Here is a 20,686-nt window from a genome sequence, read left to right on the forward strand (position 1 = left end):
CGGGTGGACGAACCACAGCCGAATTCTTTTCTTTCTCTGCCAGGTTGTTCGAGCTTAATCTATTCTGCCAGTGCTCTCCAACTGAGTTTCCCGTTTGGTTGTGTGGTCGGAAATCAACACCCACACATTACTCTCATCTCATGAAGTTCATAAATTCTGTGAGTCAACTCAGTTAAAGTTAAAACACCCGTTTGTTTCTGAGGAAAATCATACAAATAAAAATCTTTCCCGAGAAAAAAATTACTCCTATAGATTTCAAGCTGAGAACTCACGGATTGAATTGCAATTCCAAATGGACATAAGGAAATAAAACTAGATAAAATACAAACAATAAGAACCAATGAAAAAGTGAAATTTACCTGGGGAAAATTAGGTGAAGAGAAGGAAGAGAATAATTAAAAAAAACATTTAATCATAACCAAAAAAAAAAAAAATTGACATAATTAGGATGACTTATGATGAAAGGTGCGGATTATAAACTTCCTTTGGGGGGAGTGGGTTGGCTTCTTTTTTTTTTTTTATATATATATTATTTTAGTTAGGGTTAAAAGTTCATTTGGATTTGGTTTTTTTGACTTCTTTTTTTCTTTTTCTTTTTTAAATTTTTTATGAGAGAAAATGTGAAATAATTATAATTTAAATATAATATTTTATCTTATTGACCATTTAACTTATTTTATATTTTTGTAATTAAATTAGCCCACCACCTTAAAAAAAAAAATTCTTATGCCAAAGGAGGGCTAGAATTCACCATGTAAGGTATATATGCTTATGTTGTTCCACTTGGGTGCAACCCTGTGGATCTGATGATCTAGGTCTAATACAAAATTAGTGATTTTGGTAACTATTTTTTAAAAAATAAATAAATAACACATCAATGTATGAATCAAGCAAAAGAAATTTGGGAAAATTGTATTTTTTTTATTAAAAAAAAACAAATTAGTGGTAAATTTTATTTATTTTAAATAATTAAAGTTATAAATTTTTTTTATGAATTTGTAAATATTTGTGAAGACAATACTAGTATCACATTTTTTTTCCATTTTTTTTTTATCTTTAGTAATTTTTGTTTTTTTAAAATTTGTGTCAAAATTTTTTACTTTTTCAATTGTCTAGTGTAGAATAATTTTAAAAAATGAAAAAATCCAAAAAAATAAAAGAAGAAATCCACTATTTTTTACTTTTTCCTTTTAGTTTTTTGTAAAGCTCTATCCCTCAAATTTTCCCCCACCCTCCCCCAATGCCATAGCGAATAATACTAACTAATCAATTCTCTTCAAACTCTTATCTCTCCTTTCAAAATTATTTGACACATCATTAAGAAGAGTTTGCGGGAGAAAAATCAGGGAGATGTAGCATGTTCATTTTTTTGGGAGGCTCCTCTAGTAAAAATTTAATTTTTTAAAAAAATAAAAAATCACTAAATACAATAAAAAAAAGTCACTAAAAAATTCAATTGTAAATGACAGAAGACGGAAGATGCAAAGAGCATCATAGCAAAATTAGACAATCTCAACTAGGTTGGCATTATCTAACTAGCACAATCATATGTTAGCACCAAACCAAGTTGATAAGACAATAACCAGCCAAAACAAAAACATAGAATGTAGCGCCCCCAAAATAATTTACATAAGAAGGATTCATATTTATCTATTAACACAATCTTAATCCAAAAGCAGTAACTCCTATAACATATATATATATATATATAACATAACATAATGTTTCATCAACTACATTGTCATTAAATCTCTAAGATGTGTACTCAATTCATTCTGGATATTTATCAAAAGTGTTTCATATGCAACTATACATTCAACATTACAGAAATATGAATCTATAACATGTGGCACCACAAGTCAACTACAAATAAATGCTCTCAAGGCTACAAGTTCCAAGGCTTATGCTCGATTACACAAAAATGGTTATCGAAACCCATACATTTTAAGCCCTTGGCTTATCCAAAACAACAACAAAACAAGAGCCATATGCCCTCAAAACACTTCACGCCTTCAATTTGGTGCAATCACTACATCTTTCCTTGTACAAAATCCACTAGGGTGAGCATAAAACCCAGTAGGAAATTCTTAACAAAATATATACATTTTTACATAATCTTATGAGATGAATGCAAATGCCATGTCATGCTCAAAATACATACTTTTGCCTTTTGGAAAATCTTGTGCATAATGCCAATTTGACGACACAATGATCTAACAAATTCAATGTAATTTTCAAAGGGGTGATAAATACGACTTAGGTAATCTCTAGGTTGGTGTCTGCAAGTAGGCATAACAAGCACTATCAATCTCCACTTTACCGGTCTCTCACCAAAAGACACGTGGTATCTTCTCCACACGTGTTTTCGGTCTTTCACCATGGATACTCAGGCCAACTTAACCAATACCAAACTACAATTCAATATGTTCTTGTTTCACAAAACAATTTCTTTCTGAATGCAATAGTTTTCAAATTTCAATTCGATAGTCATAACAACCAAATGAAATGGAACGCCAATGCAACATGTATCAATGCATTATAATATGTTTCCATTTTCAATTTCCACCACATAACCTACCATTGTGATAAAAATCTCCATACTTCTTCTCAAGATAATTTCACAAATAAATCTACCGAGAGATAAATAATAATACCACATTATATGCTTTCTCCACATGTTAATATCTATTTTTCCACTTGGTCATTTCAAGACCAACCAAAAATAAGCTATACAACTAGCTTCAATATCAACCATTTCTCGTTCTTCCATGGAATTTCCTCCTCATACACAATTATAGGAATTTCTCAATCATATATTCATCATAATACTAGACAAGCATAGATTTCACTTACCATTTTCCCAAAAAAATCCACAATCTCTAGGGTTTTCACAAAACTAGGTTTTTTCCTCATTTTTGAAAGGACTTTTCCAAGACAACATTCCTTCTTAACAATATAGTTCATATCCTCAAGAGTTTTTTTAAAAACATTGAGAAAACCCATTTTTAAAATCATTAAGAACTCATGAGCCAAAAATCAAGTTTCATTATTACAAGAAAAAGTTCCACAATCAACATAAATTTGCAAAAATGTATATATAAATTTAAGAGAATCCCTACCTCAAGCTTTGGAGAAGAAGAGAGAAGAAAACCCCCAAATTTGACTGTGTTGAAATCCGATATCCACCGCACAAAACGTAGCCCTCGAGGAGTTCTCCAACTTTAATGAAGGAACTAGGGTCAAAGCTCTAATGGATTTGGAGAAATCAAAGGATTAATGTGTTTTGGTGACAGGAATGTAGAGAGAATGAGGAGAAATATGTTTTAGAGAGAGAGAGATGAGAGAAAAATGAGGTGGGTGCTCAGCCGAAGAAAAGAAAAAGAGAAAATTTTCGAACATATCGCATTCCAGCGCATGAGGTACCATTTCCGCATGTGTGGTGCATACCTTCCGTACGTGCGTCACTCTCTCCCGCACGTGCGGTTCACTTTTCGCACCTACCCTCCGTTTGTGCATCTAAAGCAGTGTTGAACCATCGATGACCTCACCTCACCACATGTGCGACCTCATCTCCAGCACGTGCGGTCTCACTTCCGCACGTGTGGTCCAAGCCCTACATGTGTGGTCTTGCCTCCACCTAGAAATTGCACTAGCTGAACCCGACACACCCCTGATTCAATTTCATGCTTTCCGAAACAAGCAGAACTCAACTCTAGAATGAAATAAAGACGAGGATCCCAGGGAAGTTTCAAGAACAATGAACTCAAAAGGTCGACAAGACCTCAGATTAAATCCCGACACTCCTAACACGAGCAAGATAATCACAATTAAAGGAAAACGAGGTGGGTTATATACCCAGGCATCACATAGGATAGTAGACAACACCCAATAGTCAACACTGGCAAAGACTTGTTACCTCAAACCACAAGCCTCCTACCTTTATTTATACAATTTCTGATTTGCCTCATGTTGAAAAGAAAATCATGAATTGTGAAGTAATGTTCCTTAAACACTACTTAGAACCAAAGTGCAATCTTAACTTTTATCGGATCACATAAACCTACCACATTTGGGTTAATAGCCCTGAAAATGCACTTATTTCGATGTTCTCATAGAGACCACAACATAGTAATAGGTAATGTTTTTCACATCATTCTCTCATTATTGCTGAGACTTTTCCCTACCCACCAGTTAAGGAGGGTCTGCACTGAGTTTGGTAATGCATGTTGCACATCCTACCACTTTAACATCTCTGACCAAAACCTTTGGGGAAAAAAAAAAAAAACTCTGACTGAACTCTCTAAGCAACTGAGCAATACAATAACACATGATTAAGTGACTCACCCTCAGCTTTGGAAAAAAATACAAAGGGTTGATTCATTAGCATTAAGAACACCATTTCTAGCGATCCCGGTTTTCCCTTTCTGTATTTGTTGTACTCCGGACTTTGGTTCCGTGGAGTTAGTGGTTGTATACCTTGTTATTATTCTTTAATTCCATATGTTTGAGTTCCAGGATGTGTTGGGCGTATTTCGAACAGGTAGGTTGAGTTTTGGTCTCAACTGTAGTTGTCCAGGTTTTTGGTGTTACGCTCGAGCGGGTCACTCTGTGCTCGAGCAGAGTTTGGTTTTGGGTTGTCTGCTCGAGCAGGCCTTCTTGCGCTCGAGCGAGGTTTACACACTCCCAATATTTCGTGCCTCTACAATACTTCTGCAGGTGTGTTTTTCACGCTCGAGCGGGTTTCTTTACGCTCGAGCAGGTCGAGCTCGAGCGGGTATATTGGCGCTCGAGCGGGTAGTGCTTTGTCTATCAAAGTTCTGGGAGGGGGAAATCTACGCTCGAGCGGACTGGTTTTCGCGCTCGAGCGGATGATTTTTATTCTTGTTTCTTGGAGCTCGAGCGGGCTTTCTTGCGCTCGAGCGTGTCCAGATTTTTGTGCTTGACGCTCGAGCGTTCTATTCTCCGCTCGAGTAGGTCATACGTATATCAGTTGGCAGCTGGGCATTTTTGAATCACTTTTTACACTTCCTCTCTCTCTCTTACTTTCCCAAAATCGATTTTGAGAACTCCTCTCTCTAGAATCTCCCTTCTCTCTAGGGTTTGATCTAGCTAGAGTGTCCCACTACCTTGTTGTCTTTGCAAAAAGTATGTTGATCGTCGAGGGCTACGTTTTGATCTGAGAAATTGTTGAGTTGGAGCACTATGTATTTCTTCATCTTCTCCATTTGAGCTCTAACTTCGAGGTAGGGATATCCTACTCCATCTTATGAGCTTTGTCTTTGAATTTTGGCATTTTGATATGTTGGGGTCGTTGGGTAATTTTGTGAAAGTTTAGGGTCATTGTGTAATTTTTCAAAAGATGGGGTTTCAAACATATAAACCTTTATGTATGCAATACATTGGAAAATGGACTCGGTGTTGAATTATTGATGAAAATGGAACCTTAGGGTTGGTGTTGTAATTATGGGAAAAAACCCTAATTGTTGATAAATTAATTTGTATAATTAATTTTGGGAAATGAGAAATTGAATAGGAAATATTCAAATTGGAAAGGTATGGGATTAAAGGGTGGAGTTGAATTAATTTATCGCTCACCTAGACAAATGTTGATATGCTATCCATTTGATGCATTTATTTCCTAGTTAGAGATAACTGCTTTGGGCTATCGGTGGAGGATAGTCTTGATTGTTGTAGACAATGCATGATGATTAAGCAAACTAAAACTAATCAATGGAATGTGTCATCGAATATGACGGTTGGAATAATACATTAACCTTATGTATTGATTGATTGTGTGTATGATAATTGTTTATATGCACTATGTTGTGTGTGAGGAGATAGGGGATGTACTCCACGGTTTAGGGAAAGATAGGGGATGGACCTCTAAACCGGAAGTTGTTTTCCATTGATACAGCACTACAATGTGTATCATATGTGAAGTATGGAAGTGTTTTTGTTATATGGATACAGCACTAAAATGTGTACCATTTGTGAAATATAGAAGTGGTTTTATGTGTTATTGATACAACACCAAAATGTGTATCCATCATGAATTGCGAAAGTATTTTAGTAATGAGATGTAACCTCATTAAATTGCTCGGCCAGGTTTTGAGCCTTGTTTTCAAACTTAAAGTTGAGTAAGAAACGGAAAATGTGATATGACATGAGTTGGAGTATAAGTGTGAACCATCTATCGAATGCTATCATTTTAGTCATTGTTTATAGTTGGTTTAATATATTTCTACTGGGCTGTGGCTCACCCTATATGGGACATTACTTTTAGGTACAGGTAGCATGCCACCTCCAAGGACGTAGCTTAGGAGGCTTGAGGCTGTTGGATTCTTTTATTGTTTTGTTGTATTACATGTATATCAAGCCAAGGGCTTTCTTTGTATAGAGTTAGTACTCTCTTTTTGTAACCAAGTGTTGACTTGGAAAGTTGTAAGCCCATAGGGCATTTACTTTTGATGTCAACATGTAATACATTTTGTAAGGACTACTCTGATGAAATATATTTATGCCTTATTCTCTTACGTTTAAGCATGCTATTGTTGGATGATTATGGGTTTATTTTGAGGGCGTTACAACTTGGTATCAGAGCGTACTGGGTTTGAATACTTTGGGTACGTGGAAAGTGATTAGTATCACAATGGGTTTGTCTCGCTTGTTAAAAACTTATGTGTGACAGTATGTGTCTATTTGATAACATGTTTATGTGACTACTTGGGTATGGGATTTAGTTTCTAGGATGTTGATTGGATCCTTAGGTTTCTGTGAGTCTTGTTGGAAAAGCACTTGATTAATGCTGTTTCTAACCGGAACTCTAGTAACGCCTCGGGGCTATCATTATCCGAAAATGAAATTCGTAAGTGCTTATGTGTTTATGTGCTTACGTGGAGTGAATTAAAATTGTCCATGTATTAGGACGTGAGTGTTATAGCTTCGGCGCATTTGTGAATGTGCTAATTCTTCGTTACCTTTATTAGGATGTTAGGACGAGGACGAGGACGAGGAGGTAGACATGGTAGGCATGGTAGGCAGGAGATGCCTTTACCGGATGATAATCTGGCGCAGTAGGAGGGGGTTGGCCAGGCCAATGTGGCTGAGCCAGCAGGTCAGGAGGCTATGGGCGCTTTAGCCCGTGGGATAGCCGATGCTTTGAGGGAGTCTATAGGTATTCTCAGAGCTGAGAATCCAGGGCAAGCTCAAGTGCAGGCCCCAGTTGTTGATGCAGGGCTTTCCTTCTTGAAGAGGAAGTTCTTCCGGTCTAATCCAGACGAGTTTATTGGGGATCCGAAGGAGCCACTGAAGGCTGACGAGTGGTCAGAGCAAATGAGTAAGACGTTCGAGATGCTTGGCATCGAGGACGGAGCATTGAAAGTGACCTTGGCATCCTTCCAGCTTAAAGGGGGTGCGGGTCAGTGGTGGAAATACATGAGGGGCCGTATTGGTGGCACGTGGGAGGCTTTTGTAGAGGCTTTCCAGGAGAAGTATTTGTCTCCAGCAGTCAGGGAGAAGTTGAGAGAACAGTTTTACCAGCTCAAGCAACTGAGTTTGTCTGTGGCCGAGTTTGAGGCTGTTTTTACCAGTTTGTCCAGGTTTGCACCTGAACTTGTGGCGTCCGAGGAACGCCGCTGCATCGAGTTTGAGAAGAAGTTGAGGCGCGGCCTCAAGATGAGAGTTGGGGGTTCTATGACCCGAGATTATGGGCGCCTGGTTGATGCTGCAACCCATATGGAGATCATGATGTAGGAAGAGGAGGAAGGGCAGAAAGGCTCCAAGAGGAGTCAGGATGGTCAGGGTGATGGTAGGAGACATAGGGGTTCTAACCCTCAGCAGTCTCAGGGTGGTGTTGCTAGATCGACCTTTCCAGTGCCGAGTGCAGGCTCGGGGAGAGGCAATCAGGGAGATTTCACTTGTTACAAGTGTGGTCAGCTGGGCCACAAAGCTTCGGTTTGCCCACAGAGGGGAGGAGGTCAGCGAGCTGCTTCTTCTTCAGCTCGACCTTAGGGCCAGAGTCAGGGCAGAGGCCAGTCTTTGTCTTGCTATCAGTGTGGTCAGCCTGGGCACCTGAAGAGGTTTTGCCCACAGTTGAGTGCCACTTCGGGAGCGTCTAGTTCTAGGCAGACGCAGGGTTTTCAGCCAGCTCAGTCTGTGCATGCTTCGAGGGCCAATCCGGGAGCTTTGTCATCACAGTCTGTGCAGTAGTCGTATGCTCTGAGGGGTGAGCAGGTGGATCAGCGGCCTACAGGGTACGTGTATGCTGTTACCGCGCAAGACCTAGTACTGGCTCCATTTGTTGTGAGAGGTACTTTTCTGTTTTGCAACTCGGTTGCTAGTGTGCTGATTAATACGGGTGCATCTCATTCCTTTGTATCTGCTGCATTTGTATCTGTTTTGGAATTGGAGTTGACACAGTTAGCATGTCCTATATGTGTTGTATCACCTGTTGGGGGTGAATTGATTTTGAAACAAGGATGTAGAGATTGTGATATAGAGGTCGCCGATCGCAGGCTTCCATTTCCTTTTGTAGTTATGCCCATGAAGGGTTTTGATGTTATTTTGGGTATGAACTGGCTATCGTCATACCGGGCTGTTATTGATTACTACCGCCAGAGGGTCACAGTATGTACCCCGGGCGGGGAGTGTTTCCATTTCTTGGGGGATCGGGTTGGTAGTGTGTTGCCACCGGTATATGATCCGCGAGGGCGGAGTGAGCTTAGTGGTCTTTTTGCTAGCCTTATGAGAGGTGAGTGTGATAAGACCCAGGTTGTATTGCCGAGGGTGGTTTGTGAGTATTTGGATGTTTTTTCCAAGGATCTCGTTAGTTTTCCACCTCACCGAGAGATAGAGTTCTCTATTGATTTAGTGCCCAGCACGGTGCCGATTTCTATGGCACCTTATCGTTTTGCCCCAGCCGAGTTGAGTGAGTTGAAGATTCAGCTCCAGGAGTTACTGGATAAGGGCTTTATTCGCCCTAGTGTTTCGCCGTAGGGAGCACCAGCCCTCTTTGCTAAAAAGAAAGATGGTGCCTTGAGACTTTGTATCGACTACCGAAAATTGAATCTGGCTACGGTCAATAATAAGTACCCTATGCCCCGTATAGATGATTTGTTTGACCAGTTGAAGGGTTTCCATTGTTTCTCTAAGATAGACTTGAGATCGGGTTACCACCAGTTGAGGGTCAGGGAGGAGGATATTCCAAAGACAGCATTCCGTACGCGGTATGGCCACTATGAGTTTCTGGTGATGCCATTTGGGCTCACCAATGCACCGGCGGTCTTTATGGACTTGATGAACTGGATCTTCCAGGAATTCTTAGATCGCTTTGTGGTCGTCTTCGTGGACGACATTCTGATTTATTCTCCTTCTGAAGAGGAGCACGAGAAACACTTGAGAGTGGTGCTTGAATTGCTTAGAGCCCATAGGCTGTATGCCAAGTTTGGGAAGTGTGAGTTCTGGCTAGGGAAAGTCAAGTTCTTAGGCCATGTGGTATCTGGGGAAGAGGTGTCTGTTGATACATCCAAGGTAGAGGCAGTGCAAGATTGGGCACAGCCTAAGAGTGTTTTTGAGATCCGCAGTTTTCTGAGATTAGCTAGGTATTACCGCAAGTTTGTGAAAGATTTCTCCAGGCTAGCTTCGCCGTTGACTAGATTGACGCGGAAAGGGGTCAAGTTTGTATGGAGTGAGACTTGTGAAAAGTCGTTCAAAGAGTTGAAAGTTAGATTGACCACCGCTCCAGTTTTGATTATTTCGGAGAGAGGTTTGGGTTATGCAGTTTATTGTGATGCCTCACGAGAGGGTTTGGGTTGCGTGTTGATGCAAGAGGGGAAACTGGTTGCTTATGGCTCACATCAATTGAAAATACACGAGAAGAATTACCCTACACATGACCTTGAGTTAGCAGCAGTGATATTTGCCTTGAAGATTTGGAGGCACTACCTTTATGGTGAGAGGTTCGAGGTGTTCTCGGACCATAAGAGTTTGAAGTACCTGTTTACACAGAGGGACTTGAATTTGAGGCAGAGAAGGTGGATGGAGTTCATTGAGGACTACGACTTTAAATTGCACTATCACCCGGGAAAGGCCAATGTAGTGGCCGATGCCCTTAGCAGGAAATCCATTAGTGATGTAGCTTGTATAGCCATTCGGGAGTGGGAGATGTTGGGTGCACTTGGCGAGTTTGATTTACTTCAGGGCGAATCCGTTGAGGCTGCGGCCTTGTTTTCTGTTATTGCGCAGCCTATACTTGTGACTCGAGTGTTAAAGGCACAGAGAGGTGACCTTGAGGTAGGATCCCTCCGAGAGAAGATCTCCAGTGGGAAGGTTGAGAAGGGTTTGACGGTGTATCCCGACCTGAGTGTGAGATACCGAGACCGTTTGTTTGTGTCGGAGTCTTGCCGAGAGGAGGTACTTCGAGAGTTTCACCATTCACGCCTTGCGATGCATCCGGGAGGCACTAAGATGTATCGTGATTTGGGTCGCCAGTTTTGGTGGCGGGGTATGAAGAAGGATGTGGCAGTTTTCGTTTCTAAGTGCCTTACTTGTCAGCAAGTGAAGGCCGAGTATCAGAGGCCAGCGGGTTTGTTACAACCCTTGCCTATTGCCGAGTGGAAGTGGGAGCATGTCACTATGGACTTTGTTGTAGGTCTTCCAAGGACTCAGCGGGGTAGTGATGCTATTTGGGTGGTTGTAGACCGGTTGACTAAGTCGGCGCACTTTATCCCTATGCGCGTGAGAGATTCGGTAGATCATCTCCCCGACTTGTATATTCGGGGACATAGTGAGGTTGCACGGGATCCCAGTGACGATCGTCTCAGATAGAGACCCTCGTTTTACTACTAGGTTGTGGCAGAGTTTGCAGAGTGCCTTGGGCACTAAGTTGACCTTTAGTACGGCTTATCACCTTCAGACTGACGAGCAGTCCGAGCGTACTATTCAGATCTTTGAGGATATGCTTCAAGGTTGTGTCCTTGACTTTAGTGGGACGTGGGAGAGGCACTTGCCCTTGGTGGAATTTGCCTACAACAACAGCTTTCAGTCGAGTATCGGTATGGCACCGTTTGAGGCCTTGTATGGCTGACCGTGTAGGTCTCCAGTTTGTTGGGCCGAGGTGGGTGATGCACCTTTGTTGGGCCCGGAGTTGGTGAGGGAAACGACAGAGAAAATTGAGCTTATCTGTAGGAGGCTTGTTACAGCCCAGAGTCGCCAAAAGAGTTATGCCGACCGTAGGAGGAGGCCTTTGGCTTTTGAGACTAGTGATCATGTTTTTTTGAAAATATCACCTAGGCGAGGTCTGATGAGGTTTGGGAAGAGTGGGAAGTTATCCCCTCGGTTTATTGGTCCCTTTGAGATCCTTGAGAGGATTGGGGAGGTTGCTTACCGTTTGGCTTTGCCACCGCAGTTGTCTGGGGTTCATGATGTATTTCACGTTAGTATGCTTCAGAAGTACGAGCCGGATCCCTCACACGTGTTGGATTGGACCGATTTAGAGGTAGATGAGGATGCCTCGTATGAGGAGAGACCGGTTCGAGTCTTAGATAGGCGGGATCAAGTCTTGCGAGGCAAGACCATTCTCTTGGTAAAGGTTTTGTGGAAACATCACGGAGTGGAGGAAGCCACTTCGGAACGTGAGGCGGATGTCCGTGAGAATTATCCGGACTTGTTTGTTGATGTATAATCATGTATTGAGATTTTGTAATATTGTTGAACTTTAAGAGCATTATATATGTCTTAAGTTGTAAAACATGGTATATGTTTTGGTTTATGGAATTATGTTTTGGAACTTGCCTTAAAATGGAAGTTTAATGTAACATTGTATATGTTGAATGTATTATAGAAATGGAAATATATCATGAATATTGAATATGATATAGAATTGTGGAATGTGGTATTGAAATTTGTGAAATTTCAAGGAATGCATAACTATAATGCATGTTGTGGAAAATGTTGTAAATTGCCTCTTGAAAAGAGATGAGATGACCGGTAATGGGTCGAGTTGTTAAATTTCGCATTGTAATAATGTTGGGAATCGAGAAGATCTTGTTTTTTTTGAAAAACTGGTATTTAATTTGGGGGACGAAATTCTTTAAGGGGAGAAGGTTATAGCGATCCCGGTTTTCCCTTTCTGTATTTGTTGTACTCCGGACTTTGGTTCTATGGAGTTAGTGGTTGTATACCTTGTTATCATCCTTTAATTCCGTATGTTTGAGTTTTAGGATGTGTTGGGCGTATTTCGAACAGGTAGGTTGAGTTTTGGTCTAAAGTGTAGTTGCCCAGGTTTTTGATGTTACGCTCGAGCGGGTCATTCTGCGCTCGAGCAAAGTTTGGTTTTTGGTTGTCCGCTCGAGCAGGCCTTCTTGCGCTCGAGCGGGGTTTACACACTCTCAATATTTCGTGCCTCTGCAAAACTTCTGCAGGTGTGTTTTTCACGCTCGAGCAGGTTTCTTTACGCTCAAGCAAGTCGCGCTCGAGCGGGTATATTGGCGCTCGAGCACGTAGTGCTTTGTCTGTCAAAGTTCTCGGAGGGAAAAATCTACGCTCGAGCGGACTGGTTTTCGCGCTCGAGCGGATGATTTTTATTCTTGTGTCTTGGAGCTCGAGCGGGCCATCTTGCGCTCGAGCGTGTCTAGATTTTTGTGCTTGACGCTCGAGCATTCTATTCTCCGCTCGAGCGGGTCATACGTATATCAGTTGGCAGCTGGGCATTTTTTAATCACTTTTTACACTTCCTCTCTCTCTCTCTTACTTTCCCAAAATCGATTTTGAGAGCTCCTCTCTCTAGAATCTCCCTTCTCTCTAGGGTTTGATCTAGCTAGAGTGTCCCACTACCTTGTTGTCTTTGCAAAAGGTGTGTTGATCGTCGAGGGCTATGTTTTGATTCGAGAAATTGTTGAGTTGGAGCACTTTGTATTTCTTCATCTTCTCCATTTGAGCTCTAACTTCGAGGTAGGGATATCCTACTCCATCTTATGAGCTTTGTCTTTAAATTTTGGCATTTTGATATGTTGGGAGTCGTTGGGTAATTTTGTGAAAGTTTGGGGTCATTGTGTAATTTTTCAAAAGATGGGGTTTCAAACATATAAACCTTTATGTATGCAATACATTGGAAAATGGACTCGATGTTGAATTATTGACGAAAATGGAACCTTAGGGTTGGTGTTGTAATTATGGGAAAAAGCCCTAATTGTTGATAAATTAATTTGTATAATTAATTTTGGGAAATGAGAAATTGAATAGGAAATATTCAAATTGGAAAGGTATGGGATTAAAGGGTGGAGTTGAATTAATTTATCGCTCACCTAGACAAATGTTGATATGTTATCCATTTGATGCATTTATTTCCTATTTAGAGATAACTGTTTTGGGCTATTGGTGGAGGATAGTCTTGATTGTTGTAGACAATGCATGATGATTAGGCAAACTAAAACTAATCAATGGAATGTGTCATCGAATATGACGGTTGGAATAATACATTAACCTTATGTATTGATTGATTGTGTGTATGATAATTGTTTATATGCACTATGTTGTGTGGGAGGAGATAAGGGATATACTCCACGGTTTAGGAAAAGATAAGGGATGGACCTCTAAACCGGAAGTTATTTTCCATTGATATAGCACTACAATGTGCATCATATGTGAAGTATGGAAGTGTTTTTGTTATATGGATACAACACTAAAATGTGTACCATTTGTGAAGTATGGAAGTGGTTTTATGTGTTATTGATACAGCACCAAAATGTGTATCCATCATGAATTGCGAAAGTATTTTAGTAATGGGATGTAACCTCATTAAATTGCTTAGGTAGGTTCTGAGCCTTGTTTTCAAACTTAAAGTTGAGTAAGAAACGAAAAATGTGATATGACATGAGTTGGAGTATAAATGTGAACCATCTATCGAATGCTATCATTTTAGTCATTATTTATAGTTGGTTTAATATATTTCTACTTGGCTGTGGCTCAGCCTATATGGGACATTATTTTTAGGTACAGGTAGCATGCCTTAGGAGGCTTGAGGCTGTTGGATTCTTTTGTTGTTTTGTTGTATTACATGTATATCAAGCCAAGAACTTTCTTTGTATAGAGTTAGTACTCTCTTTTTGTAACCAAGTGTTGACTTGAAAAGTTGTAAGCCCATAGGGCATTTACTTTTGATGTCAACATGTAATACATTTTGTAAGGACTACTCTGATGGAATATATTTATGCCTTATTCTCTTACGTTTAAGCATGCTATTGTTGGATGATTATGGGTTTATTTTGAGGGCATTACACCATTCGTAGGAGAAAATCTACTGTCTTTAGTCTGCCTTTCCATGCTAGCCAACCAAAAAATTCGATTCTATGGGGGGAGAGGGGTGAATGTACTTCGCCCATACCAATTTACTAGATGAAAGAGGTGTGCCAAACCCAGCTGTCAGAAAATTATACATAAATAAAATTGTAAAAATACCTATTTTTGAGGTAGACCAAACCAGTTTATCTTCTGTCTTTGACTTGATTGCAGGAGTTGCCTCTAAAAGGGCTAACATTCTAGAAACCTCCACCATTTCCCAATCATATAGCTCCTTTTTGAACTGAAACACCCACTCTCCTACAACCTCATTCCTTGTCAGCATTGAATTTAAGGACTCTCCCTTATTAACTACCAACCTATGTAGAAGTGGGAATTCCTCTTTCAGACAAGTGAGAGAATGAATCTCAATATATTTTTACATATCTCAAAACACTTTTATATAGGACTTATGTGTCGGTTTCAATAGATTGATTTATTGCCCAATAGGTCATTTGATAATTAGCAACGTTTTTCTTCAAATATTAATAACAAACGTTACTAATTGTTAGTTTTTAGCGACAATTTAAAAAATTCGTCAAAAAAATTCACTAATTCTAAATTTTAGCGATAGTTTAAAAAATTTTCACAGAAAAATGTTACTTGACATGGATAGGCCCATAAGGCTTACAGCCCACAGCAAACAACCCCAAACCCATCGCTTAGGACCCATAGCATAACCCGGTTGGTAAAGCCCAGGACAGCTGGAGGCCATCTGGGCATGGAGGGCTAACGACATTCGGGCACATGGCAGGTGAAACACAGGCCACATCAGCAGACAAAGATCTGCAGAGTTATTGCCACAACACATCACCATTAATGCAGCCCATCACAGCATTTATTACGACAATACCTCCCCATCGGAACAGAGCCCCCTCACCCTAAACAAGGTAAGCTACGGCACAGGCTTTCGGCGGAAGGGGGCACGTCGCAAGGGACAGTGAAATGATTACCAAAGGATATAAGTAAGAATCGAAGACAAGAGGAAGGTTAAGTTTTTCTCTCTCTCTCTCTCTCTATATATATATATATATATTTCCTTCTTCCTCTACTGATTTGCTCGCCGGAGGGTTCACTGGGGGACTGCCCCGTTCCCCTTTGGACTTGCTTGCAGGTCATCTGGTGGAATCATCCGCCTGAATCGGAACTTGAAGAGCTTGGACCAGCCCGACCCATCCACCCAGGACGAACTGCATCATCATTACTAATTGTCAATTTTTAACGACAAATTCAAAAATCATCACAAAAGTCTTTTTTTAGCGACCATTATGATAAGACTGACTTTTAGCGATGAATTAATATGATTTAATGGGAATTAAGCCCAAATATTAACACATGTTGGTAATTTACCAGAGGACGGGAGTTATAATTTTAAAAAGATAATAATTAAAAATATTATATTACCTTTACCTATCAGTCAATTTATCCACAATCCACCTATCTTTCTAAGTATCATCTCTCTATTTGTCCTCATGTACCTATCTGTCAACTTAATTTGTCTATTTATTCATATCCCCAATTGGCCACTACTTGCCACTTTTTGGCGAATTTTTTAAAGTAGGTGGTCCAACAATGATATAGTGGCAATAAAAATGGGTTTTTACGGTTTTATATCAATGGCATACAATAAATACAAGTCATAGTTTCTCACTTTTATGACTTCCTTTTTTTACATGTTGTAAATAATTTTCCAACTGCGACATGTCTATTGCGTAGGTTGTGAATGCATTAAACAATGATTTTTTTACAACTTGCAATGTTAGCTGTACATAATGAACTTTCTATGACATGTATATGACATGCCGTTAATACATCCACTACACACGACACACGCACACTAACTTTTAAAAATATTGAACATTTTATGACGCACAAAAAGGTAGCCATTAAAAATTTCACTTTTCACGACACACAGAAAATCAACTGTTTAAAATATTATACTTTTCGCAACACGCAATTACTATCATGAAAGGTACAATCAGAAGAAGAAAAAAAAAAAAAAAACACCAAAATAAAAATTTTACACGCCAAACACCAAAAAAAATTAAATAAAAAAAAAATCAAAACCCCAACTCTTGAGCCCCAATATCAATCTAAAAAAAACCATACCCTTCCATATACTAGTATCTCTGTAGTGTCTCTCTCTTCGTCACTTTACTCTGTAATGCTCTGTTTCTTCTCCACCCCACAGCTTTTCACTGTTGCCATTGCGCCACCGTGACCACCAGTGAGCCACCTGCATCGTCTTCACCTCCGTGCTTCTGCTATCAGGGCCGCTACTTTTGCCAAAGTTGAAACCACATCAGGTATCTTGCAATCTCCATCTCTCTCTCTCTCTCTCTCTCTCTCAAACAATCTGCCTCTCAATCTTAATCTCAATCTCAATCTCAATCTCTTTCTCTCTTTCTCTCCTTTTGTGTTTGTTTGTTTGTTTTCTTTTTTTTTTTTTTTTTTCCAATTGGTAGTTTTTCCAGATGGATGATTACGAAATTTATTCTGAGATTGAAGAATAAGGATTGCAAATTTATGCATGTGTCTTCCTTCAAGGATAACCAGCTTCTTTCCCCCCTGGTTATTTTGGTAATTACTAGAAATTGATTTCCTATTTGGTTCAAATTTAATACTGTAGTTTCAGTCCCATTAATGGTCTTCTTTTGCTTTACTTAAATGGCTACTGTTATTGTGATTGCTCAAGGCATCATGGACATGAAGGTATGAAGCTCATTTGTGGGACAAGAATTGCTGGAATGAATCACAAAACAAGAAAGGAAGACAAGGTTCAATATCACTTCTCTCCTCATATTATGTATCTATATATATATATATTTCTTCATAGACATATCTTTATAGCAATTTTATTGATTTCTTTCTGCTTATTGCATTGTTGGTGCTGGTTTTGTGGAATCCTAATGAAATGATGCAGTCTATCTTGGTAATTATTTCTAGGAAGACAAGGTTCAATATCACAATAATATAGTTCCTTTTTTTTTTTTTCGTAATTATTTCTAGGAATATGGTCACTTAGTGGCTCTTATTTTATTTTGGTGTTGGTAATTCAGGTGCCTATGATGATGAAGAAGCTGCTGCTCAAAGACAAACAGCCTCTCTACTGGTGGTTTGAATGCGATGACGTGACTATGTAGTTTCTAACAAGCTTGTGTTAATTAGATTAAATGGAATTAAATCACAAGCTATCTGCAGTTTCTGTACTAAATTGAGTGATACTGTCTCAAGTGAAATAGGAAAAGCATATGGAAAAACAACGTAAGTGGTGCATCTTTTAACTTGTGGTTTCCTAGGTTTTTTAGGATTCTCATTTATGACAGTAAATTTTATAAGTTGGTATGGTTGTAAAACCTTTGTTGTTATTATTGTGCATAAAATTTGTTATTAGGTGATCTATCATGCTATCTTAGGTTCCCATCCTGCCACATGATAACTTAAAAGTTGTGTTGAGTTTTGATCAATGGTTGAGATTTTGATGAGACTACTGCCAGTTATATGTTAGTATTACATACACTGGATTCTATCTCGAATAATGGAAGCTAAAATTATTGCAATTGGTATGTTGAATGGAACCCACAAATTCTACTCCTGGGATTGATTTTTGGTCCAGTTGAGGAGGGTGATTTGTGTCAAATGCTTTAAATGGTTGAGATTTATCCTAGGAAGCATGAGTAGCATCTTAAGAGATTTATCTATCCTAAAAGGATGCTATTTGCACCTCAAGTTAGTAGAAAATGTGTGTTTTGAATTTTGAAGTCATCGACATGATACTTGTTTTACAGTAGATGCATTCTCCAGATTATATTCTGGTTCTGTGAGTTTCTCAGTTAAAATCTATCTGTGTATCCCAGGAAAAAACATTATTTTAATATTGTACAAACCTTTCAAGTTTTCTTTGTCAATTCCGTCACGGTATCCGAGCATTAATGACCTCCTACAAAATGTTCAATGAAATAAATATATATGGTGTGCATGCTTTAAAATTGCTGCTTTTAATGCAGGTATCTAGTCACGAGTCACGACATTTAAGATAGTTCCAAGGGGAACCGAAGGAGCTGTTAGTGTTGAGGGAACCGTTGCTGGACTTTTAGCATCAATTCTCCTTTCTTTCGTTGGTTATCTGATGGGTGAGGTATAATAAATTCTCTTTGTTTTTACAATTCTAAATATTCGACTCTCATTCCCTCCACATTCTTCAATCTTTTTCTCTTTTTTCACTTTGCTTGTCTCCTTTATGAACAAAACTTAAAACAGCATTAAGATGGTCGGAACTTTCATTCTGCTTGTCTGTTTTTTTTAAGCTTTGTGTTATTAGAATCTTTCAACCGGCACTTTTATGTTTATATCTTCATAAGATATCTGACCAAATCTGTATTTTTCCTTCTCTTGAAAAAATAATTGGAAAACAGATAAGTGGACCCGAGGCTGTGATTTGTGTTGTAGCTTCCTAGATTGCTAATCTTGGTGAAAGCGTGATAGGTGCTTCCCTCCAAGAGAAAGAAGGATTCTGATGGGTAGGTGACCAACATGAATTATCATTTCAATTCTTTACATTTTATTGTGCCATCATATGTGTTTTAGATTTTTACACAACTCAGATTCAACTGAATGAAGACTATAAACTATTAGGGATTAGTTTAATGAATCCTTTAACACCATTCTACTAAATCTACAATCGCTTTCTTGACCTTTGAGATTACGAAGGTTTTACTCAAGGGTACATTAATTGTGTACCTATCACAAGCTCCCTTTTCTTAGGCATTTGAACCTTCGTATGAAAGATGAGGCTCTAACTTGTAACTATGTTGAGTTTTTGTTTGAGATAGCGAGTTGGTTGAGAAAGCAACTTTAGAATGGGCATTGGAAAATTTATTTATTTATTTATTTTGGATGGGGAGGAACCCATGGTTTAGCAAACTTTGATGGAACCTCTAATCTACCGTAAACCTCCCTCTGTCACCATAATCTCCACGGACCATGCACTTCAGTTAAGTCATAGGGCTTATGCCCTATTGTAGGTGGCCCCAAGACTTGAATAGGGGACCTTAGGCCTTGGGTGTCTCCCAAAGCCTTACCTGTTGAGCTAACCATTGGGGTTGGAATTGGGAAAACCACTTCCTTCTTCAAACCAATATTTTTAGTGTCACACTTAGTGTTTTTGGAGTAAAGAGAATACTGCGAAGACAGATTGCTACTCTGGATTCTAGGAGTTGAGAAAGGCTTGTTGCCACAAGTGCATTATACCTGCTACTATCTGAACAGATGCATGCATTGGCTTATTCCACACTAGCTGTTCTCTTCAAACATCTAATCTACACATTAGGCATACTTCAAACGGAATAGTTAACATCAGACAGTGATGGCCCGATAAGGGCAGGCCAGGTACAGTATGGATTGGTGATTATCATTACACATACTACATCTGGCCTATTTTTTTTTAGGTTACCTTACGTCTGGTATTCTCCACTTCTGCAATTGTTTGTTGATTTTGAACAGTAAAGGATGCACTGCAGTGTTGTTTGATGCAACTATAATTGGTATAGTTAGGAGGTAATAGTGGGCTACCCACATTTCAATGCATTAGTTAGGTGGAGATTCAAAATTGTGTTGTGCTTTACTAGGGTGGAAGACCACGTGTTGCAGACTTCGTTCATGGTTCTGATGGATTAGGGAACATTTCCTTACCTCCTCCAAAATCCAAGAAAATTGAGAAGAAGGCATCGGAATTTTTGGTGGATATGGTTTCTAAATATCCTGGTGAAGTATCCATACTTGTGCTGGGACCATTGACAAATTTTGCTTTAGTAAGTTTTAATATCTTTCCTTTTTGTTCACTCTCACAAATAATGACATCTTCAAATTTTTCGGGTGTGTAACCTTTACACTCAAGAAGCATGCGTTTGTTTGATCAGGCAATGAAAAGGGACTCATCCTTTGCAAGCAAGGTCAAGAGAGTAGTTATTCTTGGTGGATCTTTCTTTGCATTGGGGAATGTCAATCCTGCTGCTGAAGCAAATGTAAGTGATTACCACCTCTACAATACGTTCTCCTATTCCATATGGTATGAAATAGAACATGCCTTATTTTATCATACAGTTCTCTTAGATGTATTGAATCTTTTTAGATTTGGAAGTGTAGAAAACTTGAACACCTATTGGGCACGTTCCATCTCATTAAATAAATTTGTTCAAAACCATAACTGTTAGTTTTCAGTGGCAGTCTCGTAATCTCTCTTGGGAGGGAGTATTTTATAGAAGTTGGAATTAGAGCTATCCTAGGCAAAAATTAGTGCTAAGTGCTAACTTTATAATGGTTATTATGAAGTAATCAAATCAGTTTAATTCAT

The 20,686-nt window shown here is 39.3% G+C and overlaps 1 protein-coding gene across 16 annotated transcripts in view; it reads left to right on the forward strand.

Moving 5' to 3' along the window:
* Positions 1 to 16,399: 16,399 nt before the first annotated feature.
* The window catches only part of LOC114282821 (uridine nucleosidase 1-like), a 237,610-nt gene continuing 233,323 nt past the window's right edge, over positions 16,400 to 20,686 (forward strand). For 4 of the 16 annotated variants that reach the window (XM_082907456.1, XM_082907454.1, XM_082907457.1 and 1 more), the window contains exons 1-8: positions 16,421 to 16,640; positions 16,800 to 16,914; positions 17,030 to 17,266; positions 17,394 to 17,598; positions 18,342 to 18,472; positions 18,750 to 18,854; positions 19,962 to 20,144; positions 20,253 to 20,357. Coding sequence is in view for 5 of the 16 variants with exons in the window: in XM_082907465.1 (XP_082763591.1) it covers positions 20,079 to 20,144; positions 20,253 to 20,357 (171 nt within the window). In the remaining 11 variants the exon portion in view is untranslated. Of the gene's footprint in view, positions 16,641 to 16,799; positions 16,915 to 17,029; positions 17,267 to 17,393; positions 18,473 to 18,749; positions 18,859 to 19,961; positions 20,145 to 20,252; positions 20,358 to 20,686 lie in introns of all 16 variants that reach the window. The other 12 variants (XM_082907465.1, XM_082907464.1, XM_082907461.1 and 9 more) reach the window with 8 other exon arrangements.

Source organism: Camellia sinensis, chromosome 2 (genome assembly GCF_055761805.1).
Source record: "Camellia sinensis isolate YWXY chromosome 2, ASM5576180v1, whole genome shotgun sequence".
Taxonomy (NCBI): domain Eukaryota; kingdom Viridiplantae; phylum Streptophyta; class Magnoliopsida; order Ericales; family Theaceae; genus Camellia; species Camellia sinensis.